This window comes from Lepidothrix coronata, unplaced genomic scaffold (genome assembly GCF_001604755.1).
Source record: "Lepidothrix coronata isolate B3197 unplaced genomic scaffold, Lepidothrix_coronata-1.0 Scaffold25, whole genome shotgun sequence".
NCBI lineage: Eukaryota > Metazoa > Chordata > Aves > Passeriformes > Pipridae > Lepidothrix > Lepidothrix coronata.
Window position 1 is genome coordinate 177,646 of NW_016690205.1, and position 27,035 is coordinate 204,680.

The 27,035-nt window shown below is 38.9% G+C and overlaps 2 protein-coding genes across 7 annotated transcripts in view; one reads left to right on the forward strand and one right to left on the reverse strand.

The window, feature by feature from the left end:
* Positions 1 to 350: 350 nt before the first annotated feature.
* Positions 351 to 21,677, forward strand: ENO4 (enolase family member 4). Of its 4 annotated transcripts, none has more exons than XM_017809272.1 (14): positions 351 to 444; positions 2,538 to 2,666; positions 3,868 to 4,058; positions 5,666 to 5,814; positions 7,826 to 7,995; positions 8,207 to 8,350; positions 9,772 to 9,837; positions 10,560 to 10,622; positions 12,637 to 12,804; positions 14,542 to 14,667; positions 16,876 to 17,071; positions 18,011 to 18,078; positions 18,625 to 18,742; positions 20,785 to 21,677. In XM_017809272.1, the coding sequence occupies exons 3-14, from the start codon at positions 3,886 to 3,888 to the stop codon at positions 20,874 to 20,876; spliced, it is 1,533 nt and encodes a 510-aa protein (XP_017664761.1). In that variant the 5' UTR covers positions 351 to 444; positions 2,538 to 2,666; positions 3,868 to 3,885; the 3' UTR covers positions 20,877 to 21,677. The 4 variants fall into 4 exon arrangements, with proteins under 4 accessions (XP_017664761.1, XP_017664758.1, XP_017664760.1 ...); XM_017809269.1 differs by lacking the exon at positions 351 to 444 and adding an exon at positions 1,036 to 1,291; XM_017809271.1 differs by lacking the exon at positions 351 to 444 and adding an exon at positions 1,369 to 1,577.
* Positions 21,678 to 21,913: 236 nt separating this feature from the next.
* Positions 21,914 to 27,035, reverse strand: part of SHTN1 (shootin 1) — a 60,761-nt gene continuing 55,639 nt past the window's right edge. For all 3 annotated transcript variants that reach the window (XM_017809266.1, XM_017809265.1, XM_017809268.1), the window contains one exon: positions 21,914 to 23,429. In XM_017809266.1, coding sequence (XP_017664755.1) covers positions 23,219 to 23,429 — 211 coding nt within the window. In that variant the 3' untranslated portion in view covers positions 21,914 to 23,218. The remainder of the gene's footprint in view (positions 23,430 to 27,035) is intronic.

A 27,035-nucleotide genomic window follows, 5' to 3' on the forward strand; every position in this document is an offset into this window, starting at 1 on the left:
TATCACCGCCATATTCCTTCACAATGCGTTTTATTTAGAGCCCTTTAGAAGGCAAAAGGTGGGAAACTGGTCTAGAGACCCTTGAAATGTATCAGAAGGTACAGCTCCTGTGATGGGTTGCATTACCTAGTGTGTGATCAGCACACAACAGCACTGTCACCTCTAGAGGTCTGTTCTTCCAGGACTATTTAATTAAACCAGAGCTTTCTGAGGCAAGCCTGTGCATGTGACACGGATCTGGCACTATTTGACTGCTGCCACCCAGCCCTCCGACTGCACAAGCCCCTCCTGAGCAGTTAGGAGCTCAAAGGGCAGCCACCCACCACGTTAACTCCTTCTGAAGAAAATCTAATGAGGTACTTGCTGCCCACTGTCCTCAAAGGAAGGCGAAGTGTCAGTTTAGAAACTTCTTCCAAGGAAAAGAGGGTTTAACTCTCTGGAGAGGTACTGTACTATTTCTGAAGGATGTGAAAGGAGAAGAAAATGATTCTGTAGGGATTTTTCTTCATTATCACCCCACCTGGAGAAGTGAGCACACAATGAGCAGAGGTCCACACATATTGATTTTAGAGCAGGGGAAGTGTGCAGCTAACAGCTTTTTAAGTATCTCCATTTTCAGTTACTCCAACAAAATTACCGATGAACAATGTAACAAAGTGAAAGTTTTGTAGGAAATTGCAGATTTAAAAAAAAAAAAACAAAACAAACCCACAACCATTTAGGCTGGGAAATGTTTCTTTTCATTGAAAGTAAAGAGCTTTTAAACGCACGAGTTACTGACGCGTTTGGCAGCGTTAGACACTTCCCAAACCATACTCCTTCTCTCTTTCAGGCGATAATTTTATACAGTTTTGTTGCATGGTGACTTTTTAAATCGAGGAGCGCCTGCTCGCGGCATCCTTGGAAGGCCCTGACCGGGCTCTGAGGGAAGCGCGAGCACCGCACGGTGTGGAGGAACCAAAGCGGACCAGGGCCAAACAAAGCCCGGTCCCGCTGGGTCGGGGGGTTGTTCCCGGACGGCTGGGCGAGAGCAGAGCCCTCGGGGTCGGGCACGGCACCCTGGGAGGCCGCTGTGCCCCTGAGGGAGCGGCGGGAAGCGAGGGAAGGAAGGGCGGCGCTCCCCGGAGCGTTGCCCGGCAGCGGCGGCGGCCCCGCCATGGAGGCGGGCGGGCGGCGGGCGCGGCGGCGGGAGGCGGCCGAGTACTACCGAGGGCAGCGAGTGCCGGAGCGCATGGAGGAGGCGCTGAACGCCCTGTTCCCGCTGAGCCCCGGGGATCTCTACGGGGAGCTGGTAGCGCCGGGAGGGGCAGCGCCTGGAGGGGGCCGGGGGGGCTGTGCCGGCCCCGCGTCAGGGCGAGGGCGGCGCGGGGGGGCCGTGAGGGGCCCGCAGTGCCCGACCCCGTCCCCGCCGTCCCCGCCCTCCGGGAAGGGGCGCAGCGAGGAGCTCGACGTCTCTGTGATAAGGAAGTGGTTCCCCCCGACTGCGGTGTTTCGGTGTTTGTGGTCAGGGGCACTCTGACGCCGGGCCAAGCAGCAGCCGGGCCCCTTGCCGGTTGCTTGTCTCGACACGTGGTCTGGTAACCGCGGCGGTGTTGGGTCGAGGGTTGGACTTGATGTCATCTCAGAGGCCCTTCCCAACCCGGCTGATTCTATGATTCTGTGAAAACAAAGTGGGAGGGCACAAATGGACATAGCTAATAAAACCGCTGCTCAGCACAGTGGTGTCTCTCCTGGGCCAGCAAGAGACTGGGCGCTGTTCAGCTGCAGCTGTTGATGAAAGGGAAATGGGCCCTCAGGGGAAGTGTCGAGAGTCACACCCATTTTATCTGTTCCCGGTTGGCCAAATATTGTTGACAGTAGTCATAATGAAACCTCAGTTAGTGGCAATACAAGAATTGCCAACGCTACAATAGCAAGCAACTCTTGAAAAAAATGGTTTCTAGTATGTTGTTTAGTGGGAAAGTGTCAGTGGAATTGAAACATTTCATTCCGTCTTTTGCTATTTCCCATCTAGTGTTTTGCTATCGCCAGTGGAAGGGACTAGAACTGGTAACACCTTTTCTTGCTCTGCCTGGTTGTTGACATGTTCCTTTTCTATGTAGCTATAAGAGTTTCCAGTTTTTCCCATTTGGTAAGTCATGGTTTGGTGACTCTCCAATACCAGACTAAATAATGAAACTAGTAAGGAAGAATGTAGTAAACCTCAAGTAGCGACTTAATCAATTTTCTAAAGCAACATTATATTACCTATGGACAGAGGTGAAAATATATTGGATTATGACAGTTCATCAGACCCATTAAAGACCATGTTGGAAGAAGACAGTGAACTGCCTACCAGAAGTCTCGGTTTTCACCTTTCTCACAGGGCTCAAAACTTGCTGTAACATATGAACCATAGAATCATAGAATATACTGAGTTGGAAGCGACCCATAATGGATTTGTTCAGTGGTGGATTTGACTGAAATATATTTCATGGAATAAAAACCTCTTTGCCTGGAAATTGACTTTTAATGAAGTTCTTTCTCTTTCATTTAAGGCTAACTACCTTTCTAAATATTCAAAAGCTCCAGTAATACGCAAATTAGTTGGAAGAAAAGTTCTCGATGGAGTTGGTCAGCCAACATTAGAAGTGGAAATATACTGTACAGTTAAAAACTATGAGAAGGTATGAGCTGTTCCTGTTTTATTTATTTGAATAGGACAATATCAGGAAGAGGTACTATTCTCACATCCCAAGGAACATTTTATTTTCCATCTTCATGAGGAGATATAAATCCCTGTGACTCAAGAGTTGAGTATTGTAACTTAGAAAAAAAAGGTGTCCTGAAAAGTTAGACAGTGGCAGCAACTATGAAAATTTTCTTTTCCATGAATTAGGCAATATTTTATGAGTGGGATATGAGTGCATCTTTGTATATTAAGTTTTTATCTGTCTTCATGTAGCTTTTCCTTACACCCCTTACTAGCCTTGTAAGTTCGTTTTCCTTTTACCTTTTTCTTTAATTTTCTTATCTTTATATTTCTCTTTGTGTGACAGTCTTTCAGAAAAACACAGCACAGGTGAAAAGCACAGTATAAGTGAAGGCACTTTTTTTACACCAAGCTAATAGGTTGATGTGGGTGATAGTTAAGTCAAACATATCTCTCCAGCACCTGCAATGCAAAATTGGTGGTGCATCTCTCCCCCAACCTGAAATATTCAAGTTAATGTCTTTGCAGCTGTAGCTATTTTGGAGTAATTATTTCTGCTTTCCCTCAGTTAAACTATGGTTCCCTTCTTTCTTGAATTAAATGTAGCTTCACAGGTATTCACAGTGTATAAAGTTAATACTATTAATGCAGGCAACTCTGTGAAATTTGTAAATGATGTCTTCCTTAAGTGAATTCTTTTAATATCATTTATTCTTCATCAGTACAGAAAGATGAGCTTAAATTATCTAAGACAACAGTAATTGACCATGAGGGATAGCATTAAGCATGAATGCTGATGAATCATGGTACAGTAGGCTACAAACAGCTGCAATAAAAGATGTCCTAATGACTATGGTCCTTAAAATAACTCCATTCTATTCTAATAGCATAATAAATATATAAAGAGATCTGTCAGAAGATTTTTGCCTACGTACTTATAATTTAGATCAAAAAACTTGAATAATGTCTGTGATTACCAAAGTATAAGAGGCTAGAAAGAAGATACAGGATGAAAAAAGGTAAGTGGAGCAAGCAGTAGATTTGGAGATATGTACTTGTAGAGTTGGTAAGGACATATACTTCTTAGTCTTTCAAATGACATTTCAAAGTTACAAATTAAATAGTGTTTAAAACCTTTATACATATGCGGTTTTTTTAAATTATTATTTATGCAGAGGATTTGTTCCACTGTAATGTCTTGCCATTCTCAAATACCTGAAAATGCTTTACCTGAAAAAATTGAAGCTGATGAAAAAGAAAGAAATGACTCTGTTAATACTGCTGTGGACTGGGTCAATGAGTCACTCAACACAATGCTGAGGGACTTGGAGCCTGCTGACCAGTGTCAAGTTGATAAGATGCTTGGGTAGGTCTTGCATATTACGCAAATTAATGCATTTGAAATATACAAATAATTTATATAAAATACAATTTATATAATTTTATATTGTATTATTTATGTATCTAATTTTATATATAATACAATTTATATGTGTAATTTATATTATTTGTATTGTTAATGGAAAGCATATAGAATATTTAGTGTTTTCTACTATTATTTTTTATATTTTTAGGTGGTAACATATGTCTCAGATCCATTGCACTATATTATTGTCTGCTTGTTTCATAATTTTGATATGAAAATCGTGCTGGTTTTTACAAGGTTTCATCCATGGGATACAAAAATAAGGGTGTCTAAGAAAAAAATACCTGAACACATTCATGAGTCAAAGGCAACATTTAAGAAATTCGTTCAGTGCCAGTTTAATTTAGTAGGGAGGTTTTTTCAAACTGCAACTCCACTTCTGTTTATGGCCCTGCAAAAGGCAAGTGGTGCAAATGGCCTGGGTGTGAGTCTGCTGCATTGAGCTAATCCACAAAAGCATGTATATGTGTGCAGCTTTCACGTCCTGGTGGAGCTTTCTTTCTGAGCAAGCTGCTCCAGAAGACATCTTACTAGGGTAATTAGTTTCTTTGGAAATACAGTTTCTCTAATAAACATCCATGTTTATTTTTCATATAAATATTTCTTCTTGAGAGCATCCCAAAGTAAAAAACAACAGCCATATTTATCCATTTAAAGAAATGTCTGGCTTTTATAAAAAAAAAAATATATAAGGTAAAAGTATCACAGATGGATTTGAATGTATTTTTAAAGTACACTTAGAAGAAGCCACCTGGCAACAGTATGGCTGTCTGCACCCTGGCAGCACTAATATGGCCTCACATCCTCTTCTGGAGTTGGAAATGTTCCCTTCAGCTGCACCCCTGAGGGAAATGACCCTGTGTGGAAGGGGTAGAGGTTGGGCTGCCACACTGAACACAGACTGTATTGAACAGACCTAATTGCCTTCCACATGGACTAGCTTTGGGAAAACCTTGATGAAGGGAATAAGGACTCAATTGGAAAGTGAGTGTAAATAAGATTTTAATGCATTGTTTACACTACATATCTTACATACTCAGTTTGCCTGAATTGGCTGTCTGTGACCCCTGGATAAAGTTTCCAGTTCGTGCATGTAATTGAAATTCAGCCACCTCTTAGTTTGCAACCACTTGAATAACCAGTGTACAACTGAGCTCTTGGATTAGCAACCTCGGCCAGGCTGTTGTATGTCAGGAAGTTATGCCAGGGTCTGTTACTGCCCACGCAAAGCAAATACATCTTTCATGCTAAGATTGTCTGCTCAGAGCTGACTTTCAAACCAGTGTGATTTTAAAAGCATGTGTTAAGGTTTGTGATACTTACTTGTGGTTCTTTTTGTTTAACCAGTCCTGCAGATGACTACCAAAAAATAATGATGTAATAAATGTACTGACCTCTCCAGCTTCACGTAGTGAACCAATGGCAGAAGCTCAAATAGATGCACTTAATCCACTTCCTAGCATGTTCTTTAGCTTGTACTGTGTGTGTCTACTTGTCACATGTCTAACAATATTTTAAGCTAGTAATTTTTATGCCTCTTCCCTCAGTGAATACTTTACAAACAAGGTAGAAGAAAAAAAGAAAATTCAAAGGCAAGAAGAAGAAGAAGAAGAAGAAGCAGAAGCCACTCTTGCCCTTCCTCCACGGACTCCATCCCCAGCAACACCACCTGGGAAAAAAAAATCAGCAAAACCAGGTTTTTGTTTATTTTATTTTAATGTTTTCTGCAATACAGATATTGATAAATGTCCTAAACAACTTTCTGATGTATTCTGTGGACATGGGATAATTCAGAACACATGCCACACTGTCTCATGTTCAAAGGGTTTGGTTACTCTCTCCTGCCCTTTTTGATCACAACAGTTTCTGCAGCAAAATGAGGGAGGGAAAAATACGGTTTTCTCATCATTCACATGCATTGGTTGAACCGAGTTTCTGCCTTTGTTTTACAGTTGGCTTAGACAGGAGGTTATTACTCTTCCAAGTGAGGAATAGGAATGGAGGAGGATGCAAATGAAGAATAAAAATGAAAATGATAAGAAAATAGAAATAGAATTAAGATAAGTTGAAAACAATTGAAAGAGGGAGGAAGGAAGGTTTCCTTCTAACACTGAGAAAAGGAGGAAATACAGTGAAAAGCAAAAGAGAAAGAAGGAAGGGGATGAGATGGGAATGATGGGCAGTATGGAGTAAAAAGAAGTAAGAAAACAATCCTACTAAAGGAAAAAATGGTGGGAGACTAGAAAAAGAAGGTAAAAACACATGGCCAAAAAAAAAACAATCCAAAGGAAGAAAGCACCATATGTTATCTCCATATATGCATTAAACTCAAAAAAAAAAGTCTTGTTGCCATTTATTATAAGGGCAGAAAATGTTTGCATATTATTATTTGTTATCACTTTGGTTATAACTGTCATATGCTATCAGTAAAACCTCCCAGTTCATATGTTAGATGTGTGCACAGTAAGTTCATCTTTGACCTGAAGTGTAACTTCTGCAGTTGTCAGGTCCACCCACATGTTAGCCTGGTGTATATTACACTTTCAGTCAAGCTTCTGCTGATACATATATTACTTGTTTTCACTAATTATGACATGGACTGTCATATTATTATTAGACTCAGTGCCTGACTATTTGGAGCCAATGGTTATTAAGCTACTTGTTGTTACAGGAGACCACTAACAGATGGTGACTTCCAGCAGGTTCCTTCAGAAGGAACATCTATGTTGTGGTTTATGCCAGTTACAAAGTAGTGTAGGCTGAAGGGTCTCTGAAAAACTCTGCTCTGTGTCAGAGTTGCTCTGATGTCTGTGTGCAGCTCTTCATCCTCAATGTAAAAGGTATAGAATCTGTGCATAGTATGCAAAAGATGTATAATCTAATCTGCATATCCAATTAAGGACACATTAAGAACATTTTCTCCTAAAATGTCAGTTGTATGCTGTAGTATTTATATTTTACTGAAATTAGAATTTGTATGACACTCCTATTAGGATCCAAAGGAAAGTCAGGTTTACTTGGGAATCAGACCACTTATTGCAGCTTCACGTAGGTGCTCACTGTACCTGTTCATGTAAGAACTGTAGGCAATAAAGAGGATGGTGAGAAGTGCTTTGTTTTAAGCATTTTTGGAAAAAGTTACTGTATCTGAAAGGGAAATAAATTCTTATGAAAATGTGATAAGACTATGGATGTGTAATATTTAAAAGATCTGTTTTCTCTTTGGAAATTCCAGCTGAAATAGGCCTAATCTTTTTTCACAGTCATCATTAGAAGAAATCAATTATGCATGCTCCCAATAGGTTATAATGTAGTCTTCCAAGTTGTTTATGCAAAAGCTGAGAATTGAAGGAGCACAATAAAGAAGACTGAAAACATGCTTTTGAAAGGAACCTGAAAAATTATATAATGTTATTGGATGTAAACATAGATAAATAAAAATACAGATTTCAGTGTCTGAAAGTTCTCCAAAAGACACAGAATTGAAATAAATTTGAAACCAGAGCGAGGACAGACACTTTGCTTACTTGTAAGGTCATTCCATATAAAACAACTGACAAGATGAAATTTAAAAAAAAAAAGTTATTATTTGTTAATACATTGAGTACACCCTGAAATGACAATATCGTATTTACTCATATAACTGTGATACAGAAGCATGTGTTTAAAAACAAGAAAATACTTAGCTGCTACTCTCTGTCTTGTAGGAAAGAAGTCATCAGTGGCAGAGAGACCCATCCCCCCTGCAGAACCTGCTGAGCCCGTGCTGTGTGGCAGCTTGGCCATTGGGGGAACATCCCTTGCCATAGCAAAGGCTGGGGCCACCATCAGCCACATCCCGCTGTACTCTCATATTGCACTGCTGAAACATGAGCAGGTACATGTGGCTTTTGCCAGTTTGTTTCTTTTATCCCAGTTATCATAGCTGTTGAATTCTGAAGCCAGCAGTGCCTCATGACAGTGTCATTAAATTTATCTCATAGAATACACCCTTAACACCATTGCCTGTAGCAGTCTTTGAACCTTGTGCCATAATTAAAATATATAAGAATTGTTTTGATTTTTACATTTTTATTTTCACCCGGTAGTCCCAATTACAGGAGTCACCTGAAGAAATGACTCTACCACTCCCAATGGTTACTCTGCTGAACTGTGAAAAAATGTCACCTTCAAAGCTGAAATTAGTGAAAGAAGTTATGGTTATACCACCAGTTCAGTTGTCACTCAAACAGGTACTGTTTCATTTTTGGTTTTTTATAAATGTGTTCTACAGACACCATACTAACTATGTGTGTAAATAAGTATATAGGTCTTTTCAATATAGTCCTTAGAAACTGTATTTTTTATTTTTTTGTTTGCTTGCAAGGCCAAAGTTTTAACAAATGCTAAATTTGTCAAATTTGCAGAATTCTAACACAAATAATATTAAATCAAGCAAAAAGATGAAGATTTAAAACAAAACCCAGAAATATTTCAAGTTAAAAATGTATATTAGTATAGAGGTAAAAGTCAGTGCGTTGGAGAAGATGTTAGGGAATTGTGTTACAGAACAAGAGATTAGGATGTGATTTTACATTAGTAGGTTATAAATAGTATCAGTTGATTGATATAGCGTACAAAACAACAAAACTCAACAAATTCACAGGAAAGCAAAAAATGTGTGGAAATAAGTTGCTTTAAAATGAAATTGTGAAGATAGAAGGGAGTACAAAGAGCAAGAAGGATGGGTGAGACAGATGGATCAACCCTCTCTGTTTAGCCATGTGTTGTATTAAAGAATATATTGGCACGGGATGCTTCATTAGGGCCGTGATTTCTGCTTTGTATGCTGGTGACCTGAACAAGTACCTGAGCTCGATTCTCTTTCTTTTTGCTTTTCCTTTAACTTTTTCGAATTGTCACCAAGAGCTGTTAATAAGGTTGCTAATTCTGTGCCATTCAAAGCCAGAATGCCTCCTAGCGCTCAGGGGAGGGTAACAAGCTGTTTGCTGCCGTTCAAAACAGCCTGTTCCTCCCGTGTTGATGTGTTGTCAGCTGTGACTGACTTCTGCCCCCTTCAGTATTCCTCTACTGGCACAGTTTGAGGAAATCTCAATTGTGATTTACCGAGTTTTACTGAATTTTACTAACTCAGCTGAAAAAGAAAACGAGTCTTGCATTAAAAGCAATGGATTCATTTAACTGGAGTGTTCCCCACTGTTTAAAAATTAAGAAAGTGATTTTTTTCGTGCTTCCTGGAAATATTCTGAAGTAAATGCATTCAATCTTCTCAGAATTTCGTTAGGAAGTCTTAGAGTCACAATTGTGAACAGGGATTATCATCTTCTCAGATGTTATGCAGACCTGGATGCTGTTTACTTGCTAGATTTGGGAAGGGCTACATTTGGGGAAGAGACTGCTTTTCTTGCTCTCCCATTCAGCAGCATGACCAAATATTCCTGTTCATTCCACTGCTACTAACCCTTTATGGCTGGGCACTTGGCTGCATTTTGTGAGTGGAGAGACTGTGTTAAGGAGTCTGTAATAGTTGTGTTTTGGTTTTTTTTTAAGACTTTATATTAAGATTTGTATTTAGAATAAGTGTTTTCTGATTTAAGCTGCTAAAATGAAATAATATAACTTTATTTTAAAGATTATTGTTGTTTAATTTCAGGGCATAGAAAGAGTTCTGGATATTCAGAAGGAAATGACAAGACTGTTGGAGTCTCCAGGCAAAATGGTACAATAAAAATGTGTACTAATAAAGTGATATACTTCATTTGATCTGCTACTACTGTCCTTTTAAACATAAACATGGAACACTTAGCTTTTATATGTCATGACACAGAACAGAAGATGTGTTTCTCTGGCAGATGAGTAAAGCATTGGCCATTTGGTGATACTACATTAGAAAATATAGAATAAAACATTGTTCTAAGCATAGTAAGACTTTCTGTTTACCTGAAGAAATATACTGGAAGTGAATCATATTGGAATGAATGTACAATATATATGGTTCTGATCTTGCTATGCCTCTCACACACAACATGTTTTATTCAAGGTACTGTTACTGTAGCAGTATATCAGTCTTGGTGTGTGCATATGCTTTTTAGAAAGCAAGGTTGTTGGGTTTCTCCAAGTGCAGTCTAGATTCTCATTTCTGAGATTCCCTGTGTTTTTGATGGGCTGGGTGAGAATGTTTTGAAAAACAAATGATGGTTGGACTGATGCTCACATAGAAATAAACATTTGAAATGAGTCACCAGCACAAAATAAAACTGGATAGTTGCTGATAGTATTTAAGACTAAATAGGAGTTATTTCCTAGCTTAAATATTTGTAATCTCTTTAGACCAAAATTCAGTCAATCTTTTTTTTTTTATTTCCTTTTTTTCCTGAGGTCTTTCTGTCATCTTTGTATTTTTCCATGGAATTGATTTCTTTCTTCTTTCACCCTCAACAGCCTGGTCCTCAACCAGCAGACGGTAAAAAAGGAAGAGCACAAAATTCAGGGAAGAAAAGTCTGGTAAGAAATGAGATTTTCATTTTAAGCCTTCAACAAGGTATGCACAACAGCAGAGAACCAAAATATTCTTAAGAAATTAAGCGTTAATCTACATCACCATTTTGGAAAGGTCAAGGCAAGACCTAAATATTCCAAATGCTCATATCTTACATAATAATTTAGATCCTTCTGACTATACCTTCCCTTCCTGTGGAACAATAGCGGAAATAGGGGAAATTTTTCTGGGATCTGGTAATTTTTCTTATCTAGAAATCCTGGTAAATTATCCAAATGAGCATTTTGCAAGCCCATAGCACCAGCAGAGAAACATGCCCTTTTGATTATGTAGGCCATAAAACTACTACCTGTAAGACCTGCATATTGTGCTGTTTCCTAACCCCGGGAGAATAACTCCCCTCTTAATTGTGCTGCATCCAATTCCCAGTTCCAGTCTGAGGTTACAGATAATGGCAGACACAAACCAGTAGCTGAAGGGCAACACTCACAACAGAACACAGAACATTATTTTATATGACTCGAATGATCTTTTTTATCACTTCAAAACCTGTGGTTTACAGATGAGTTTTCCAAATTGTGGGATGGAAATGCCATGCAGGTTTTCTCTCCAATCTGAGATTATTAAAATATCAAGTGAGAATTGTCACTGTTGTGGAGTATACAAAAGAAAGGATGAACAAAAGTTTTTCTATTTTATTCTTGCTTACACAACACAAAATTCTTCATCATTAAGCTGCTGGCCCTAGTTAGAATAATTCCATAAGATATACACAAGGAAAAAATGCATTAGATTCTCTGGAAAAAAATCCATTTATTTCAACAAAGGAATACTAAAGGAGGTAGTAATTAAACTGAAGTTTAAACTGATAAAAGCACAAGGTTAGTTTTAACTTTTATGGGGAGAAAAAAAAGGAAAAATGACAAAGTAGGCAGTGAACAAGAACTTATTTAGGTTATAGAAGTAAATGCTAGATAGAGAAAAATGTTTTTATAAAGAGAAACAATGCTTTTAGTGGAATGTAACAAGACACAAGGTATGGATACCTTGAAAATCACCTGGAACTGCAGACTCAACCTCTATCTGAGGTTAATTGCAGGAAGACTGCAGCCTTTCTGGCTGTCTATTGCTGCAGCTTTGTGCTCCACAAGCAACAAGTCAGATTGTCTTGCATGTTGCTACAAAATAATCTCATAACAGTTTGACCTGCGCTTTCTTTCCAATTTTTATGTGAAGAAACATTCATATGTCCTCTATAGCTAAGTACCTGTTCTCTCTGTAGTTAATTCTCTAGCTCTTGTCAAAACTGATGCCTTCCAGTTGATCTCTCCAGTCTAACCCAGGATTATATATCCTGCAGCTTTCTAGGCAGCCTAATGTCATTTTTTATAATCCAAAACTCACAGACTTTAAAGTTAAAAATCAGTGTTTTAAAAACCTACAAAAACCCCTGACAACAGAAGAACATGTGAAATATTTGCTCAATACAACTCGGCTTGTTTCACATTTCCAGGAATACTGCCCCTGAAGTATAACTGCATGTAGCTGGGCTAGAGGTATTTCCCCTCTCTTAAGTTTGTTCCTTCTAGAATTCTCAGAAGATTCTAGGGTTTCTTGAACACTCCACAGAGTCAATATCAAAGTTGCAGTTGAGGATAAATGGCTAAAAGCTGTTTAAAAGTGGAGAATATGTTTTTTGGCAAAGGGGGGGGTGGTCTGCAGCACTGGAGCATTTGTGACAATTCAGTAGTTGTTAAGAGTGCCTTTAAAATCTTCTTGTAAACCAGCACTGGCCATACAGGATGAAGAACTACATGATGAGACACATTTCCAAGGACTGTTAGCTCTCTGCTCATTAGCAATTGATTATCCCTCTTTCCTAGAGAATTGTCCTTAAGGCTGCCAATGCAATTTTTGAGATTTATAATTTGAAGATTAAATGCAGACTGAAATGATAGTGAGTATATATATTATATATATGTTTGTAAATGAAGTGATTCTTTTTTGTTTTGTTTTCAGCCACAGTTCTTAAAAAGAATATCACACTTAGGTTGCCTAACAACAGGATATGATGATGTAGAACAACTGCTACTCGTTATGCAAACAGCTTGCAGCAACATAGGTCTGGAGCTAGGAACAGATGTGTACTTAGCAATAAATTGTGCTGCTCATGAATTAATGGATTATGTAAGTTATTTCTCAATATCTATTTTCTTGGGTTTCAAAAGGAACGTAGCTATTTGTTAACATTATTTATTATTGCATTGCAAACTCACCTAGAAGCTCCTAGCTCCATTTTTAAGGTACAATCAAGCAAATGAAAAGAATTACCTCTGCATTTATAAATGATGGTTGAATCAGTCCTACAAGTGTGGCAGATATGTCGTTGGACTGGGAGTGCAAGGGGATGGGACATGCAGCCTGACACAGCAGGAGCAGTGAGAACTTGTGTGTTCCTCCTTCCCAGTACCAACATCCTGGTGGTACCTTGTGAGAATAAGGCTCACTGGGCCAAGGCAGACCCCTCTTACAGCTCATGTCCTTCTACAGGGGTCTCTGGTACCTCCATGGCTTCACTTGAATCATTCAAATGGTGTAAGCCTGCCTGTATCAGCCAGGTTTATTCCTTTTCTCTATTTATTTAACACAGTTTTTCAGATCACTTTGTATCAAATATAGCAAACTGCTTTAATGGGTAAACACCTCCTGCATGCTCTGTTTAACAAACCAGCTTCATTTCACATTACACCTCAGCCAATTTGGAATTAAAGTATAAAGCAGCAAATCCTGCTTTGGTTGGTTGGTTGTTCTTTTTTTTTAATTTCACCACGAGGTATAAATTAAATAATTATATCCTATCCACCTTTATTTTAAAGATGAAGAACAAGAAATTATTTACACAAGTATACTTCTGTAATTTCTTAACACCACTAGATGCTCATTTTTCCATTATATTACACTACATCTGTTGTTTTCTTCAAACTACCCTGACATATCCATTTATTTTTTCTATGGTAAGTTTGTACACACATTAATGTTCATCTCGTTGTGTCTCAACATTCATTTTTTAATTTTTCATTTTTTAATATTTTTGACACAATTTATTTATCTCCAGATGAAGTCTTACAGTTCTTGCCCCTTGTTCCAAGATCAATCAGGGTTTTTTTTTCTAAGCAGAAAAAGAAACTTCCTATTCCATTTAATACCTCATGAGATTTTGTGTATTTGGGTGTTCTATAGTGCCAAAGATTCCATTACCAATATCTTTCTTGAAAGCAGTTGCTCTCCTGACTGTGATGTCTGTAGCTTATAACAGAGTGTACAAAATCTTAACCCTTGAATCATCAGTAATTCTGTAACTTTCACTAAAGCAGTGGGTATCGTGGCACAGTTTGACAGTTTGCCTTTAATACTCCTTCTAGGCAAGACAAAAACTTGTCTTTTTTTTTTTTTTTGAAAGGGGAAAGAGACAAGGAAAGGCAGTATCTTGGTTTTGAGCACTGAGGGTGAACTCGTTTCCCCAACAATATTTTCTTTATGAAAATAAGGACAAAAAAAAAAGACCTTTTTTGCAAGTGAAAAATGAGATTTTTTGCAAGCGAGATTCAGTGAAAAAGTCAAATATTGCTGGCTTTATGATATTGTAGTGTAGAACTGGCAGTGTTGCCTACCAAATGCTGAAAAAGGTCCCTCTGGTTTTGGCAGTGACATCGTTCAGAGACTTTGGCATGAGCCCACTGGAACCCACTGTCATTTTAAGCAGTTTTCTATAACAATGTGCTAACAACTTAGACACAGAGTGAAGCAGAGGAGTAAATGCCTCCTGACTGAAGAACACACATATCTTGTGGATGCTTACATTAGTACTCTGGTTTTTAAGCTCTTACCTTCCTTATCTTTTATGCTTTTTACTTTACTTTCTAGGACAAAGGAAAATATGAAATACTGACTGGAACTTTTAAAAGCCCTGATGAAATGGTTGCTATGTATGGAGAACTGATTGATAAATTTCCTTTTATTATTGCATTAATAGATCCCTTAAGAAAAGAGGTAAGATACCACAGTGCAGCCTGTGAAAAACTGGTAATACTGTTCAGTGGCACATCACTGATCTTTTCTCATTTTTGCAAAATATGCAGAATACAAGGCTTTTGGTTTCTTGAGTCTTTAAGCACAAAATATCACTATAAAAATGCATCTAAAAATTCATTTGCATGTCTTTTATTGACAATAACTCTACATTCTTCTATACTTTTGACTTAATTCTCGATGCAAAATAATCCTGGCCTGAACAGAATACAGTCAGTAGAAATATTTTTAAAAATTATAAAAAATTGCTTTTTTGTGTGATTCTACTTGTTAAACCACTATTATTTGGATAATGTTTTCCTTTTTATGCAAACAATTTAAATTATAAAACTATAAAATTCAAGCGTAATATAATATTTTATTATATTAAATTAGAGAAGCAAAAGTTTGGACGTGGTTGTATGTTCCTTAGAATCACCAAAAAAAAAAAAATACTGATGCAGTTCCTTCTGATGGATATTTATAACCAAAGCCAGAACAGTGCTGTCACTGGCAGCATTGCTTGGCAGAATTTTTAAAGTGGTAGTAAGATACCACGTAGTTACCTCTGTGATCAAAGTTAGAGGAATTAATTAGTCTGGTCAACCGACTACAACAATAAAATAAAATACTATTAAGCTTGTTATCAAGTTATGGATGGATGAAAGAGACAGATTGCATAACTTTAGATATTTACATTTATACATAAGATTAAGTCATGTATTGCAAAAAAGATAAAAACTTTGTTGCAGAACCTACAATTGTAGACCTAGATTCTGCAGCTGCAAAACTCAATAAAAATTTTGTTCATTTGCATGAACAAAACACGAAGACTGTGATTGAAGGGAGAAGCAAAGTGATGTTGGTTTTGTGAATCTGTCCAGTGCTTGACTCAATAACTCTAAAATGGATGAACTGCAAAATCCATCTGATTCTGTCCTTAACTAGAATGTTAAAAGTTCATTTTTCAAACATCTGCATTTACTCTTACCTTGTCTAGTTAGCCTTGCCTCCCTGTGTTGTTTCAGTCTGACTCTGAATTACCATGTTCCAAAGCATCAGATTATTCCCCACTCCTGCTGGGGCTGCAAACTTCCTTGAGAAACCTTATGAAGAAACATATTTGCAGTATGAGAGTCTGCAGGAGAATTACAGATGGGGCAGTACAGTTGGAATCAGAGAACCATGAAGGAAAATGCCTCTGCTCCTCTGCTTCTCCTCCTCCTAGCAAGTCTGCAGTTTCCCTGTGCCACGTGTTTGCCATGGATCCGTAGGTCCTTGATGATTAGCTCTGGTACCAATTCAATAATTCATTGGCAGACACGAGACCACTTTAGTGCTTAAGTTTAAACATTTGTTCAGGTGTCCAAAACTTCATTTTCACATACATACAGGCTTGAAATCTGTGCAGGAATGGACCCTGATATAGATTGCAACTAGATGGGTACAAAAGTCTGTCTGATACACAGACCAAGAATTACTACTGGCATTATTGTAATATTTTCAACTTTGCATTCTGTGGTCACAAAGCAATCAAATCATAATTTTCTTCTTTCTCATTTTTAAAATATCCCTGTCCTTTATTTATCCTGTACCATGTACCATGTGGACAGTGCATTAAAATCAAGAAACAAAGACCCTAAAAAATGGAGCTTTGCTGGAAAGAGAGCGTTGTATTCTGCTGTTCCCTATGTGTCAGTCTTACAGCTCTGATCATCCTGTCCTGATACAAGGCATTGAGTCTATGACTGTCTCCTGTTGCATTATTTTACATTCAAATAACTATGACACTTCAAATATTAACACATCTGAATAAAACAAGAGAAAATTATTTCATAGTCCATTAAAATTAAATAAATTTCAGGAAGGAAATCAAAATAGCGATCCCCCAGAGTTAATTTAATTTGAAATATTTTAAACTATATTTTGTGCAAATAGTGTTGATTCATTCCAGATTAACATATATGTTTTCTAACAAAATCTTAAAATCCAGGGAAAATTCCAGTGGTATGTTTTTCTTAGGTAGACAGATTTAAAATATAGTATAAAATATAATATTTTTATATGAAGGATATCTTTAGGATTGAACCCAAATTTATTTAATTTTCTAAAATTATTTTTACCTCCTGAGAGTTTTCATTCAGTTTAGTTTTTTAAGCTCTAGTTTTTTACTTGATTTGTTTTATGCAGGACAGAGAACAATGGAGTAACATCTGTTGTGCCCTTGGTTCCAAATGTTACCTGATTGCTGAAGATGCTGCCACATGTATTTCCAAACTTAAAACTGACCAAACCATAAACACACCAGTGTGCAGTGGTGTCGTCCTGAAATATGTTAACGAGACCAAGGTATCAGACCTCATAGAACTTACTGGAATTCTCGATGGTGAGTAGAGGGGGGAAAGGCTGCCTGTCAAACCCTACAAGCTACACCTGTAAAGATTACATTTCTTTATTTAATTATAGCCACTTCTAATTTAGAAAGCATTTGTCAGAAGAAACTGAGATTCATGTTCTGATTCACAGATGTCTGTCCAGGGGCTTAAAAACGCATTGAAGGCTTCAACTATAGTCAGTTAATGCATTGTGGATGTTTTGAACGTGGGTGCCCTTTGACACTGCAGCTAAGTTTTACACAGTTAGATATCAGAATTAAAGAAAATAAAAAAGATGTGGTCAATTAACCTGAATTTTGAATATTACTAGTATTTTTAATTTAAAAATCCAAACAAGTCCAAAATGTTTAAAATTGTGGTTTATGCAGATTATTGACTACAAATTATTGAGCCTTCATGGTAACAGTACTAAGAACTTGTGCAGTTTCCTATGTAAGATTTTTCTTTGTATCACTTTTTCTTTACTCATTTTATACCCAAGGGATAGGTGAACAAATTTAATACATCTAATCTCTTTCCTTATTCCTTAAAAACACCCGGAATCACTATATCAAAGAGAGTAAGTAGCAACTAAAAGATTTCATTCAGTCAGAATTGTAAACTCTTTTTTACAGTGAAGAAAAATCATTACTATATTGAGGAGCACATTTAAAATAAATAGAACAGCCTTCTAGCCTGATCAGACAGATCGGTGAGAGACAGAAACTAGGAGAGGATATTCCCTTATCCATGCTGAAAATAAAGCACAATGTTAATGCAGCAAACTAATATCGCTTACATTTTTATGAAATGGGTTTCACTGGTTTACTCCTGCCCGTATTTAAGCTTAGACAACCCCAGGGTAAAAAATGAATGAGAAGTCCAAACAGTTTCTGTGTTGAATCTATAAAATATACGCTACTGAAAGTTTTCACTCCCGTTATTTATAGGTCAGAGACATATTACCATATTAGGAAGCCCAGATGGAGAATCTTCTGATGACAGCCTCGTGGATCTGGTAGGTATTGAAAGCTGTTCAATTGCAGAATTGCCAAAATACTGCTTTTAACATGTACAATTTTTTAAGGAGAAAGCCTTTTTGTGCTTCAGAAAGAAACAATGTTTTACAAAACGGGCTTTTTCTAGAGAGTTGGTTTTTTTCCTCACAGAGAGTTACTGAGTTTAAAGAGAAGGCGCAGGAAATTTGCCAAGGCGGGGAGTATATTCAAGAGTGTGTATGATCTGTTTGGTTGCATTAGTTTATAAAAAATTGTGAGTTACTTAAAACATTCCTGTGTAGTAATAATATTTTTAGCAAAAATTCTTAACACTATTATATTTAGTCTTTTTGTACTAAAGCTACATTTGCAAATAAAATTTCATTTCATATGCCAGTGAAAATTATTGTTTGCACCCGGCAAATCTTTAATTAAGAGATTTTATTGCGGGGTTTTTCTCTGTAGAAAGATGAGGGTGTTAAATTAGAAGTAGGATACCATGTTCAATAATTTAAAAATCACTTCCCAAACTGTGGGGTTTTAAAATGCACACTTTCTCATTTCAGGCCGTTGGACTGGGTGCCAGGTTTATCAAGTTGGGAGGTCTTTCCCGCGGAGAAAGGGTGACCAAATACAACCGCCTTCTGGCTATAGAGGAAGAACTGGCCAAGAATAGAAATCTACGTATGAGCTTCTTTCTTACTTTGTTTTCAGCCTGCAATGAATACGGGAACAAAGATTGGAGGGAGAATGATTGAAACTGCACCACAGGAGGGAAGTGAAATCAAAAGCCTATAAATAAGGGCTGACAAAAAAAACCTAGGATAGCACTTGCCACAATGTATATTGTTGTCCTAATGGATTATCTGTTTACTGAATGTTAAAATAGACCCCTTCTTGAGGAGTAGCCTACATTAGGCTTTTTTTGCAGAATTAATTGGTTGAAATCTTGAAGCCCACAGTGCAAAAGGAACAAAACAAAACCCATGCATATAACATGTAGAAAAGCTGCCAAAATGGAATTTTAGGCCAAATACCCCACCTCCCTCAAGCCCCTAAACATATATTGCTAACAAAACTTCGTTTCACAACTCTCTTTTGTATGTTACATTTCCAGCAAAATGTGTTTGGAAAACTACAATTGCATGGGTAAGCCCTAAATAAAACCCCAAAAAAACCGAAGTTGACGATGCACATTCAGCCTTAGCCACTTGTATGCATCTGCCTGCCTGCATTTCAGGGTCTGCATCTTCTTTTTACACTGTACCACGGCACTGTTAAATGCTTAACAGTTCATTAGAGCCACTTCTCACTTGCTCAGGTATCAATCAAGCTAGAATAAAGAAATGCAGTCTGAAGGGGAGGCAGAGACACGAGGAGAGGAAGAAAGGAAGGATAGGGTTTGCAAGAATTTTATTAAGCCCAAGAAAAAGAAACATGAAGGAGAACGAAGTCATTTTACTCTCTTGCTTCTAATAATTTTCAGTGCTCTATACAAAGGGTAGCAGCACTTGACATGCACACTACAGAACAAAGGTTTCAGTTGAAAGTTGTTTTATTGAAAATATTTTGAGGTTTTTGAAATCTCTCCCTTGCTCATAAATAACCGTTGTGAAAAATAGAAACATAGACAGGAATTTTTTTTTTTTGCTAAGGAAGTATTTGCACAGAATGCACTTTTCTAAGTACAGAACTATGAATTTTAACTGCCTCGGCAATATTAATATATTCCCTACTGTTGTCTAAGCAAAGGAGCTCGAGTCTGACAAATATTTAGACCTGTATCTCATGAAATAAAATAGCAACAGTCCCCAACAGCGTTAATGGTTTGGCAGAACCAAAACCCGGTAAGTAAATCCCCAGCAGGGCAGTGGTGCGGTAGCGCGTCTGAGCCGCCCCCCGAGCTCTCCTTTGGCGGGGCTGCGGGCCGGGAGCGCTGCAGAGTGTGCGGGACGGCTCCCAGGGCTCGTCCTGAGAGGTCACACCGACCCGCCGGGAGTCCCTCGGGAGTGCGGGGGGGCTGCACTGCCCTGGAGCACCCACTGCGGCTCTCCCGCTGCCTTCCCTGCCCTGCAGTCCCGGGGGTGTGCAGAGCTCAGCGATGATGGGCCACCACCCTCACCTGGATGGGTGTGCAGAGCTCAGCGATGATGGGCCACCACCCTCACCTGGATGGGTGTGCGAGCTGCTGGATCACAGACCTGCCTTCCCTTCCCTGCAGTCACACAGAGGGAGGGGGGTCGTTGTGCCTGTGGCCGAAAGCGAGTGGGGCGGTGAGGTTAGGGAAGCAGGAGAACAGACCTGGGGAAAACAGCGGTTAGTGGCAGTGACTGTGAACTGTAGTCACGGGGTCAGCATCGGGACATGGGCTTACATAAGATTGTTAAAGGCTGGGGTAGAGAAGGGCAGAGTCAGCTGGGGGGAACTTTGGCACGAGCACCTGTGCAGAGGAGGATGGATGTTCAAAAAATAGGGCAGCAAGGTAAGGAACCCATGAAGGAAGGAATGCAATAAATATCCCAGCTCAGGCTGCTGTGCACCATGCCCTGATCCTGTAAGCAAAGTGCAGGACTGGTGCTCCTTTCTTTCTAAGGACCAGATTATTAAACCTGTTTAAACTCCTGTAAGCATCGTGTGGCATCTTAAAAACATCTGTGTACACCAGAGAATGTAACAAGAAACCAGATTACACCAAACACAAGTTTCTTTTTTCTCTTCTGTTTCAGGTGAAAGAAAACTTGAATTTGTTGCGTTCGCTGAAGAATCACAGCCAGAAAATCAACTTTCTGATGAACTTCCTCCCCCAGAGCAGGATTAGTTGCCTCCACAGCTCTTGCAGGTTCACAGCCTGCCTGCTCAGCTCCCAGAGAACAGCACACTGACCCCAGCTGTCAACATTAGCTTTAGGATAAATTTCTAAGAAAAAATATTCTAGTCAGAAACTCATATAACTATTCCTTAATCCATTTATTTTCATTCTAGTATGAAATTCATATATTAACTTTTCTTTAATCCATTTATTTTCAAGCACTTTAGCCAAACATTTCTAAAAGCTTTCAAATAGTGGCCTCTCTTTTCCCAGGGACCATTGCCTTCAGCTGAAACCAAGTTAACTGAGCAGTGACTACAGTTTGAAAACACCACACAATTCTCTGCTGTGTTTACAAACTGACCAAACAAACTGTGCTGTGTTAAGTCCAAAGCTAAATGTTTGTTTTGGGGAAGTGGAAATGTTTCTCTATACAATGAGCAAGCTGTTGACAAACAGTAAAAAAAAACCTCACCACATTTTACAAAAAACAAAGGCCTTGACTGTTGTGCTGCTCCATCCCCCCACACCCTCAGTGCTGCTGTTAGACTCCAGCTGGAGCATCAACACAAGTGCATCACTGCAAGCCCCAAATGTAGGGCACGAAGCTGGAACCGGCATCACTCGGAAGAAGGGAGTAACAAGTCAATTCCACAAGGTCTGGGAAACTTGTCAGGAGTCTTTTTAATAAGCAACAATGAAAAGTTAAAGAAATAATTTATGCCCTAGGTAACAAAACAGTTTAAGAAAAAGAAATACTTCTTGAAAAAACTTCTGGTTTTTGTATAAAGTGAAAATTTGAACATATAATACAGCAGCAATAATTTGAGGAAAAATACATATATGAAATGTTGCATTTTAAATTCACTGTAACAGATAACTGGCAAATTAACAACCAGAACCAACGGCCCCCAAGAAATGAAAACATCAATGAGAGACAGATTTCCCCAAGTTTATGAATTGTATGTAGTTCAGTACTTAGATCGAGTCCAAGATTTTCTTAGCAAACATGCAAAACCCACCGAAATAGATGTGAAACCACCACACTCATTACTATCATTTTATTTTTAGGAAAAGCACCAGACAGTTGCATGCAGAGCCAAACCAACAAACTCAGAACATTCATCCTTCAATACTATCACTGTTTCAAATAATTAAATAAAAAAAGAATCCAAGTGCATTCAAGTACGTGACCACCCAATTCCAGTTACACCAATCTTTAGGTAAATCCCTGATTACATTTGTTCATTCATTATAAAAGAATGAGATACTGTGTTGAATTTAAAAAGAGACTACAGTGGAATGTGAACTGGCAGTGGAGCAAATCAATCATGTTCCTATCTCACTGTCTTCATAGGAAATAAGGGCTGAGGGAAACTGGGATTTCTGTTATCAAATACAGATATCTCGAGTGTCACCTAATAAATTATTGCCATCAGTGTGTGCCAGGTTCAAAGCAGGGGCTAATTTGTTAGCACTGGGAGCTTTCAACTGAGAGTTCTCAAAATGTTGATTCCAAATATTACGACTGAATCCCAAATGTAGCCCGTGCCAGCCATAGCCTAGGGCAAGTTATTTTTTTGCAGCAAATACAGACTCCAGTTGCAGCAGTTCCAAAATTTGCCATATGACATTGAAACAAAAAGCAGGAAGAAGTCCTCCTTTGCAAAGCTTTTAATCCAAATGAGAGCACCAGTCTCAGCCCACAAACCTCTGACTCTGGCTATTGTTGCCAAAAGTCTTGGTCCCACAATGAGATGCTGCACTGCCTCTGCTTTTTGGTTTCTGGGCAACCTGAAACAGGGGGGTTGTGCTTGTGCTTTTCACTTCCTCAAAGGAATGTGTGGAGGAGACCAGCAGGATCTTGGTTTAAGTAGATATCAAATATTTTTAAAGCAATGTGTCTAAACACATTGGTTTGTTTTTTCTAATAATTAGTAACACCCCCATAATGAAGCTGATGAGGGTGTAATCACCTTCACAGGGTCTAACCCAAAGCTGTCCAGTTCAAGAGGGATGCAAGGGGCTTCTGGCAACCTTTAACAAGGCATCTTCTCAATAAAAGAAGAATTTAAAAAGCCTTTTCAAATACATTTTAAAAGTAAAGGTAACTGACACTATCTAGGAAATTAATAACCTTCCCTGCAAAATTAAAATGGGAAAGGGATTTTGAGTGACACACAGTTATTTAACACTTCAGTGCATGTAACAAAACTGCATACAAAAAGACCATTTCAATCTGTATTATTGAAAACTGTCTGGAGTACAGGCTGTAGCCCCGAGTAACACACCTAAGCAATTCACATGTCCAGATAATGATTCCCAAAAGTTACAGCCTTTCAGAATAACAATTAACAGTTAGAACTATCTGTTTCTTTTGTTTTCTCAACATTATTTTCTTTATGTGTTGGCTTGCTTTTTTCTTCCTTAATTTCGTTCTGGTTCAGCGTGTTTTCAGACATCTGATCCCCACTGGTGGACACAGGATCTAAAACTACAACGGATTTGGTGTCTTTTTCACTGCTAGAAGCTTTTCTTGTAAATTCTGTATGACTAGTTGATCTAAAGGAAAAAAGAATAAACATATTAATACAGATGACAGTTCACATATTCAGAAGGAAGACTATAAATATACAGAAAAGCATTTTTATTAATAGCATACATGACCGGGACAGGTCTACCAAGCTAGTAAATAGATTTACAGATATAGCAGCTGTTATGTACAGATAGTAGTGCAAAAAATGCAACAGTCACTTTACCCCCCATGAATCATTCGTTAAGCTGGGCATGGAAGATGAAAAATGAACTCACAAGGCAGTGAAAAAATCCTTAGACTATGAAAGTATTGGTTTAAAGACAGCCATAAGAATTTATTTTCTCTCTGCTCATCTCAGAGGTTCCCCCATGTCCAAAAGAGCAGCTGCACTTGGAGAAAATGCCACCAGCTCCTGCAGTGTGTGTGCTGACAGTCCTGCAGCCTGGAAGGAGCACACGGTTCCTCCACACCTGGATCCCAGAGCCACCTGCCCGGGGCTGTCCCTGTGCTGCACTCACTGCAGGACTGGGAAGTGTAACCAGGTGTTCCCTGTGACTGCCACTGGTCTCACTGGGAGCAAGTGCAAGCGATTTCTGGAAATTCATGCGCTGGGTTTGCCGAACTATTGAGGGCGTTAGACTTCCACTCTGTGCTGCAGAGCTGGGGTTACACCCTGACTGCCTGCGGGGCAGGGATTCCTGTGGGTAAAGAGCCCTCCCAGCAGGCAGGAAGGAAAGGGCAGAGACACCCGGGTCATCTGTCCAGGCTGGCATCATGCTACAAACACTAAAAGCACTTGTCTATATTCAAAGGCGTCATACCAGTGTTGAAAACATGCAGGCAAATCCTCAGATTAGCTGGAATGCACCAGCAGAGAACATGGCAAACACTGGGAACGCTCGACCCGAACAAGTGGCAGATTGGGGTGTTTCCCAATGCCATCCTAACCCTGCTGGGTGGGCAGACAGGTTGGACCTCCCTCGCTGAGCCTCCAGAGCCTGCCAGCCCATGTGCCCGAGGCCACAGAGCCGGGCAGGCTCAGGGAAGGCAGTCACACCACGGGGCACAGTGGAATGGACCCACTGCAGGCACCCACACTCACACAGCCACGAGCACCACACTGGGCAGGGGTAAAATCCCTCCTGCTGGAAGGTCCTACACACACACTGCTGGGTGTGCAGCTCCACTGCCCTGGGAAGCCTGACTGTGGAGCTGCTGCACACAACTGCACTGACTAGTCAAGAGCCTCTATTTCCCCCCCTTTTTCTGGTAAGATAACACCCTAGAAAGGAAAAAGCAGAATCGACTGGAGGCCAGAAAAAGAAATTCAGCTACTGGATCCACCTGCTATGAACTGCCCTTTATTGTGACGGTCTTTGTCCTAGAGAAAATGACAAAGAAGAAAAGAGGTCACCCCACCAACAATTAGAGCACGGGGTGGGGAATGGACTGGCTCCCACCTGACAGGGAGAGAGTAAATGAACAGGTTAAAAACAAATAAATAATCATAGAAACAACAGCTGCTGCACTTTCCATTTCAGAAAGAATTTACTCAGCTTGCTACTGCAGCGCTGGATACAGCAAATGAAATTCCACGTTCAAGCTTTAATTACAAGAATTGTCTCTAACATTAGAACTTTGGTATAAGTTAATTAATGCAGAAATTGGCACTAATAGATACAGTTTCAGACTCATTTGATTATCATCAGAAGCTAGTGACTTCATAAAAAAAATAATGCTGACTTTATGCAGAAGTTGCCAATCATTCAGAAAAATACAAGGTGGGGTATTTTGAATGTTACAGCAAATTAAACTTTTTAAAGCAGTGTAACCAGAAAAGGGTTATTTTAAAAAGTGCTACTTTTGAAAAGCTGATTGCCCAACACTATAAAAATGGTCAAGCCATAAATGCCAAGTTCATTTTTATTTCACTTTGGAGGTAACTATCTTTCAAACCCAACAGCTGGACTATTTAATACAATCTGGTGAATCAAAGTATAATTCTTCACTGGGCTCACAGTGGGGAGTCTGCATTAGTGTATGGCAGCATTCCAACAACTGATGCACAGCCAAATGCTCTGAAGTCTGTTTCATTTATAACAAAAATGGATAAAATGGCAATCATATTTACCACCTTCAAAGACAGAAAAATGAAAGATGTCGATATAAAGTAGTTTAATGGAGGAAACTGGTGATTAAATCAGCGTTTCAAGCATAAAAATAAGAATTACTATCCGACTTCCTTGTACTAGTACTCCCTTCTTCAAATCCTTTACACTGGTGCAGCACCAGCCTGACAGTGCTGCTGTTACAGCTGAGGCACTGTTAAAAATTATTAACCTTATTTATCAGGTATTCACAGCTCACTTTCAACAGTTTGTCAAGAGCAGAACGTTTCAGTGCAAGAATGAACATAATTTTGGTGCTCCCTTTCAAAAAACAGTTTTTACTGCTACGAATAAAGCTGGGAAAAGCAGACAGAGTTTGCCACAGTTCTGAACAATTACAAATTTGTTTAGCCAAGGTATTTGCATTTAGTTCTATTCAAAGCTCTTCCCTCATTAAAACTGTTAATGCTGTTATCAGTATTCTTGTTATTTGCCCAACTATATATTTAAGCTAGAAATTGAGAACCTAGTTCTATTTGTACTCATTCACACACAGTTGTTCATAAGTCTGCATATATTTTTATGACTAAACACATAAAATCTGTACTGGAAAATTCAGGTTTAGATGATAAATACACTTTAGATTAATTGTATGGGATATGCAAAGTCCCATGCAGTACTGAGGACTGCCTGTGTGTAGTGGGTTGACCCTGGCCAGACACCAGGTACCCACTAAAGCTGCTCTCTCACTCCCCTCTGCAACTGGACAGAGGAGAGAGAAAAAAAAACAGCTAAGGATTCATGAGTAGAGATAAGAGCTGGGAGAGGTCAGTGACTGATTCCCTTCACAGGCAAAACAGACTCAAAGTGGGGATAGTACTTACATTTATTACTAACAGGATATGAGCCAAAGGGTGAGTTAATTTTATCTTCAGTTCAGAACTTTCATTAAGAATAAAAGCATAAACTGCAGATGTGTTTATTAAACATTTTAGGATTCTTAAGAAGACAGGGGAATAAAAAAGACAAAATGAAAGGCTAATTCTGAGCAATAGCAAAAAATACACCAATTCCAAGTTTCGGAAGCCTTCAACGAACAAAAAATTCCATCCCTACAAATACTACCAGTATTTGTCAAAAGGAAATTATTAGGAATACAGTGACACTAGTGATTTAGTCCATTGTTCCCTTCTCTGATACCAGTGCTACCTGTAACACCAGATATCTATGAAAAAAGTGCAAGAAACCTTCTCCATTTCAGAATGCCCTTGCTAAATCTAGTAGAAAGGTGGTCAACACAGCAGCCAGCAGAACAGCACTGCAGACTTCCTTTAGTATGGAGACTGTCCCCATTTTTAGGCACTTTTTTTTGAAAATGCTCAAAAAGATTGGCAAATTCATTTAAATGAAGAATCTTGGAGAGCTTCTACCTGCATTGAGAAGGAACACAGAGTACATGCTAAGAAAAATGTGTGACAGTAACTTTTAAAACAGTTAAAACTGAGAACATCCTCAAACTTCCAG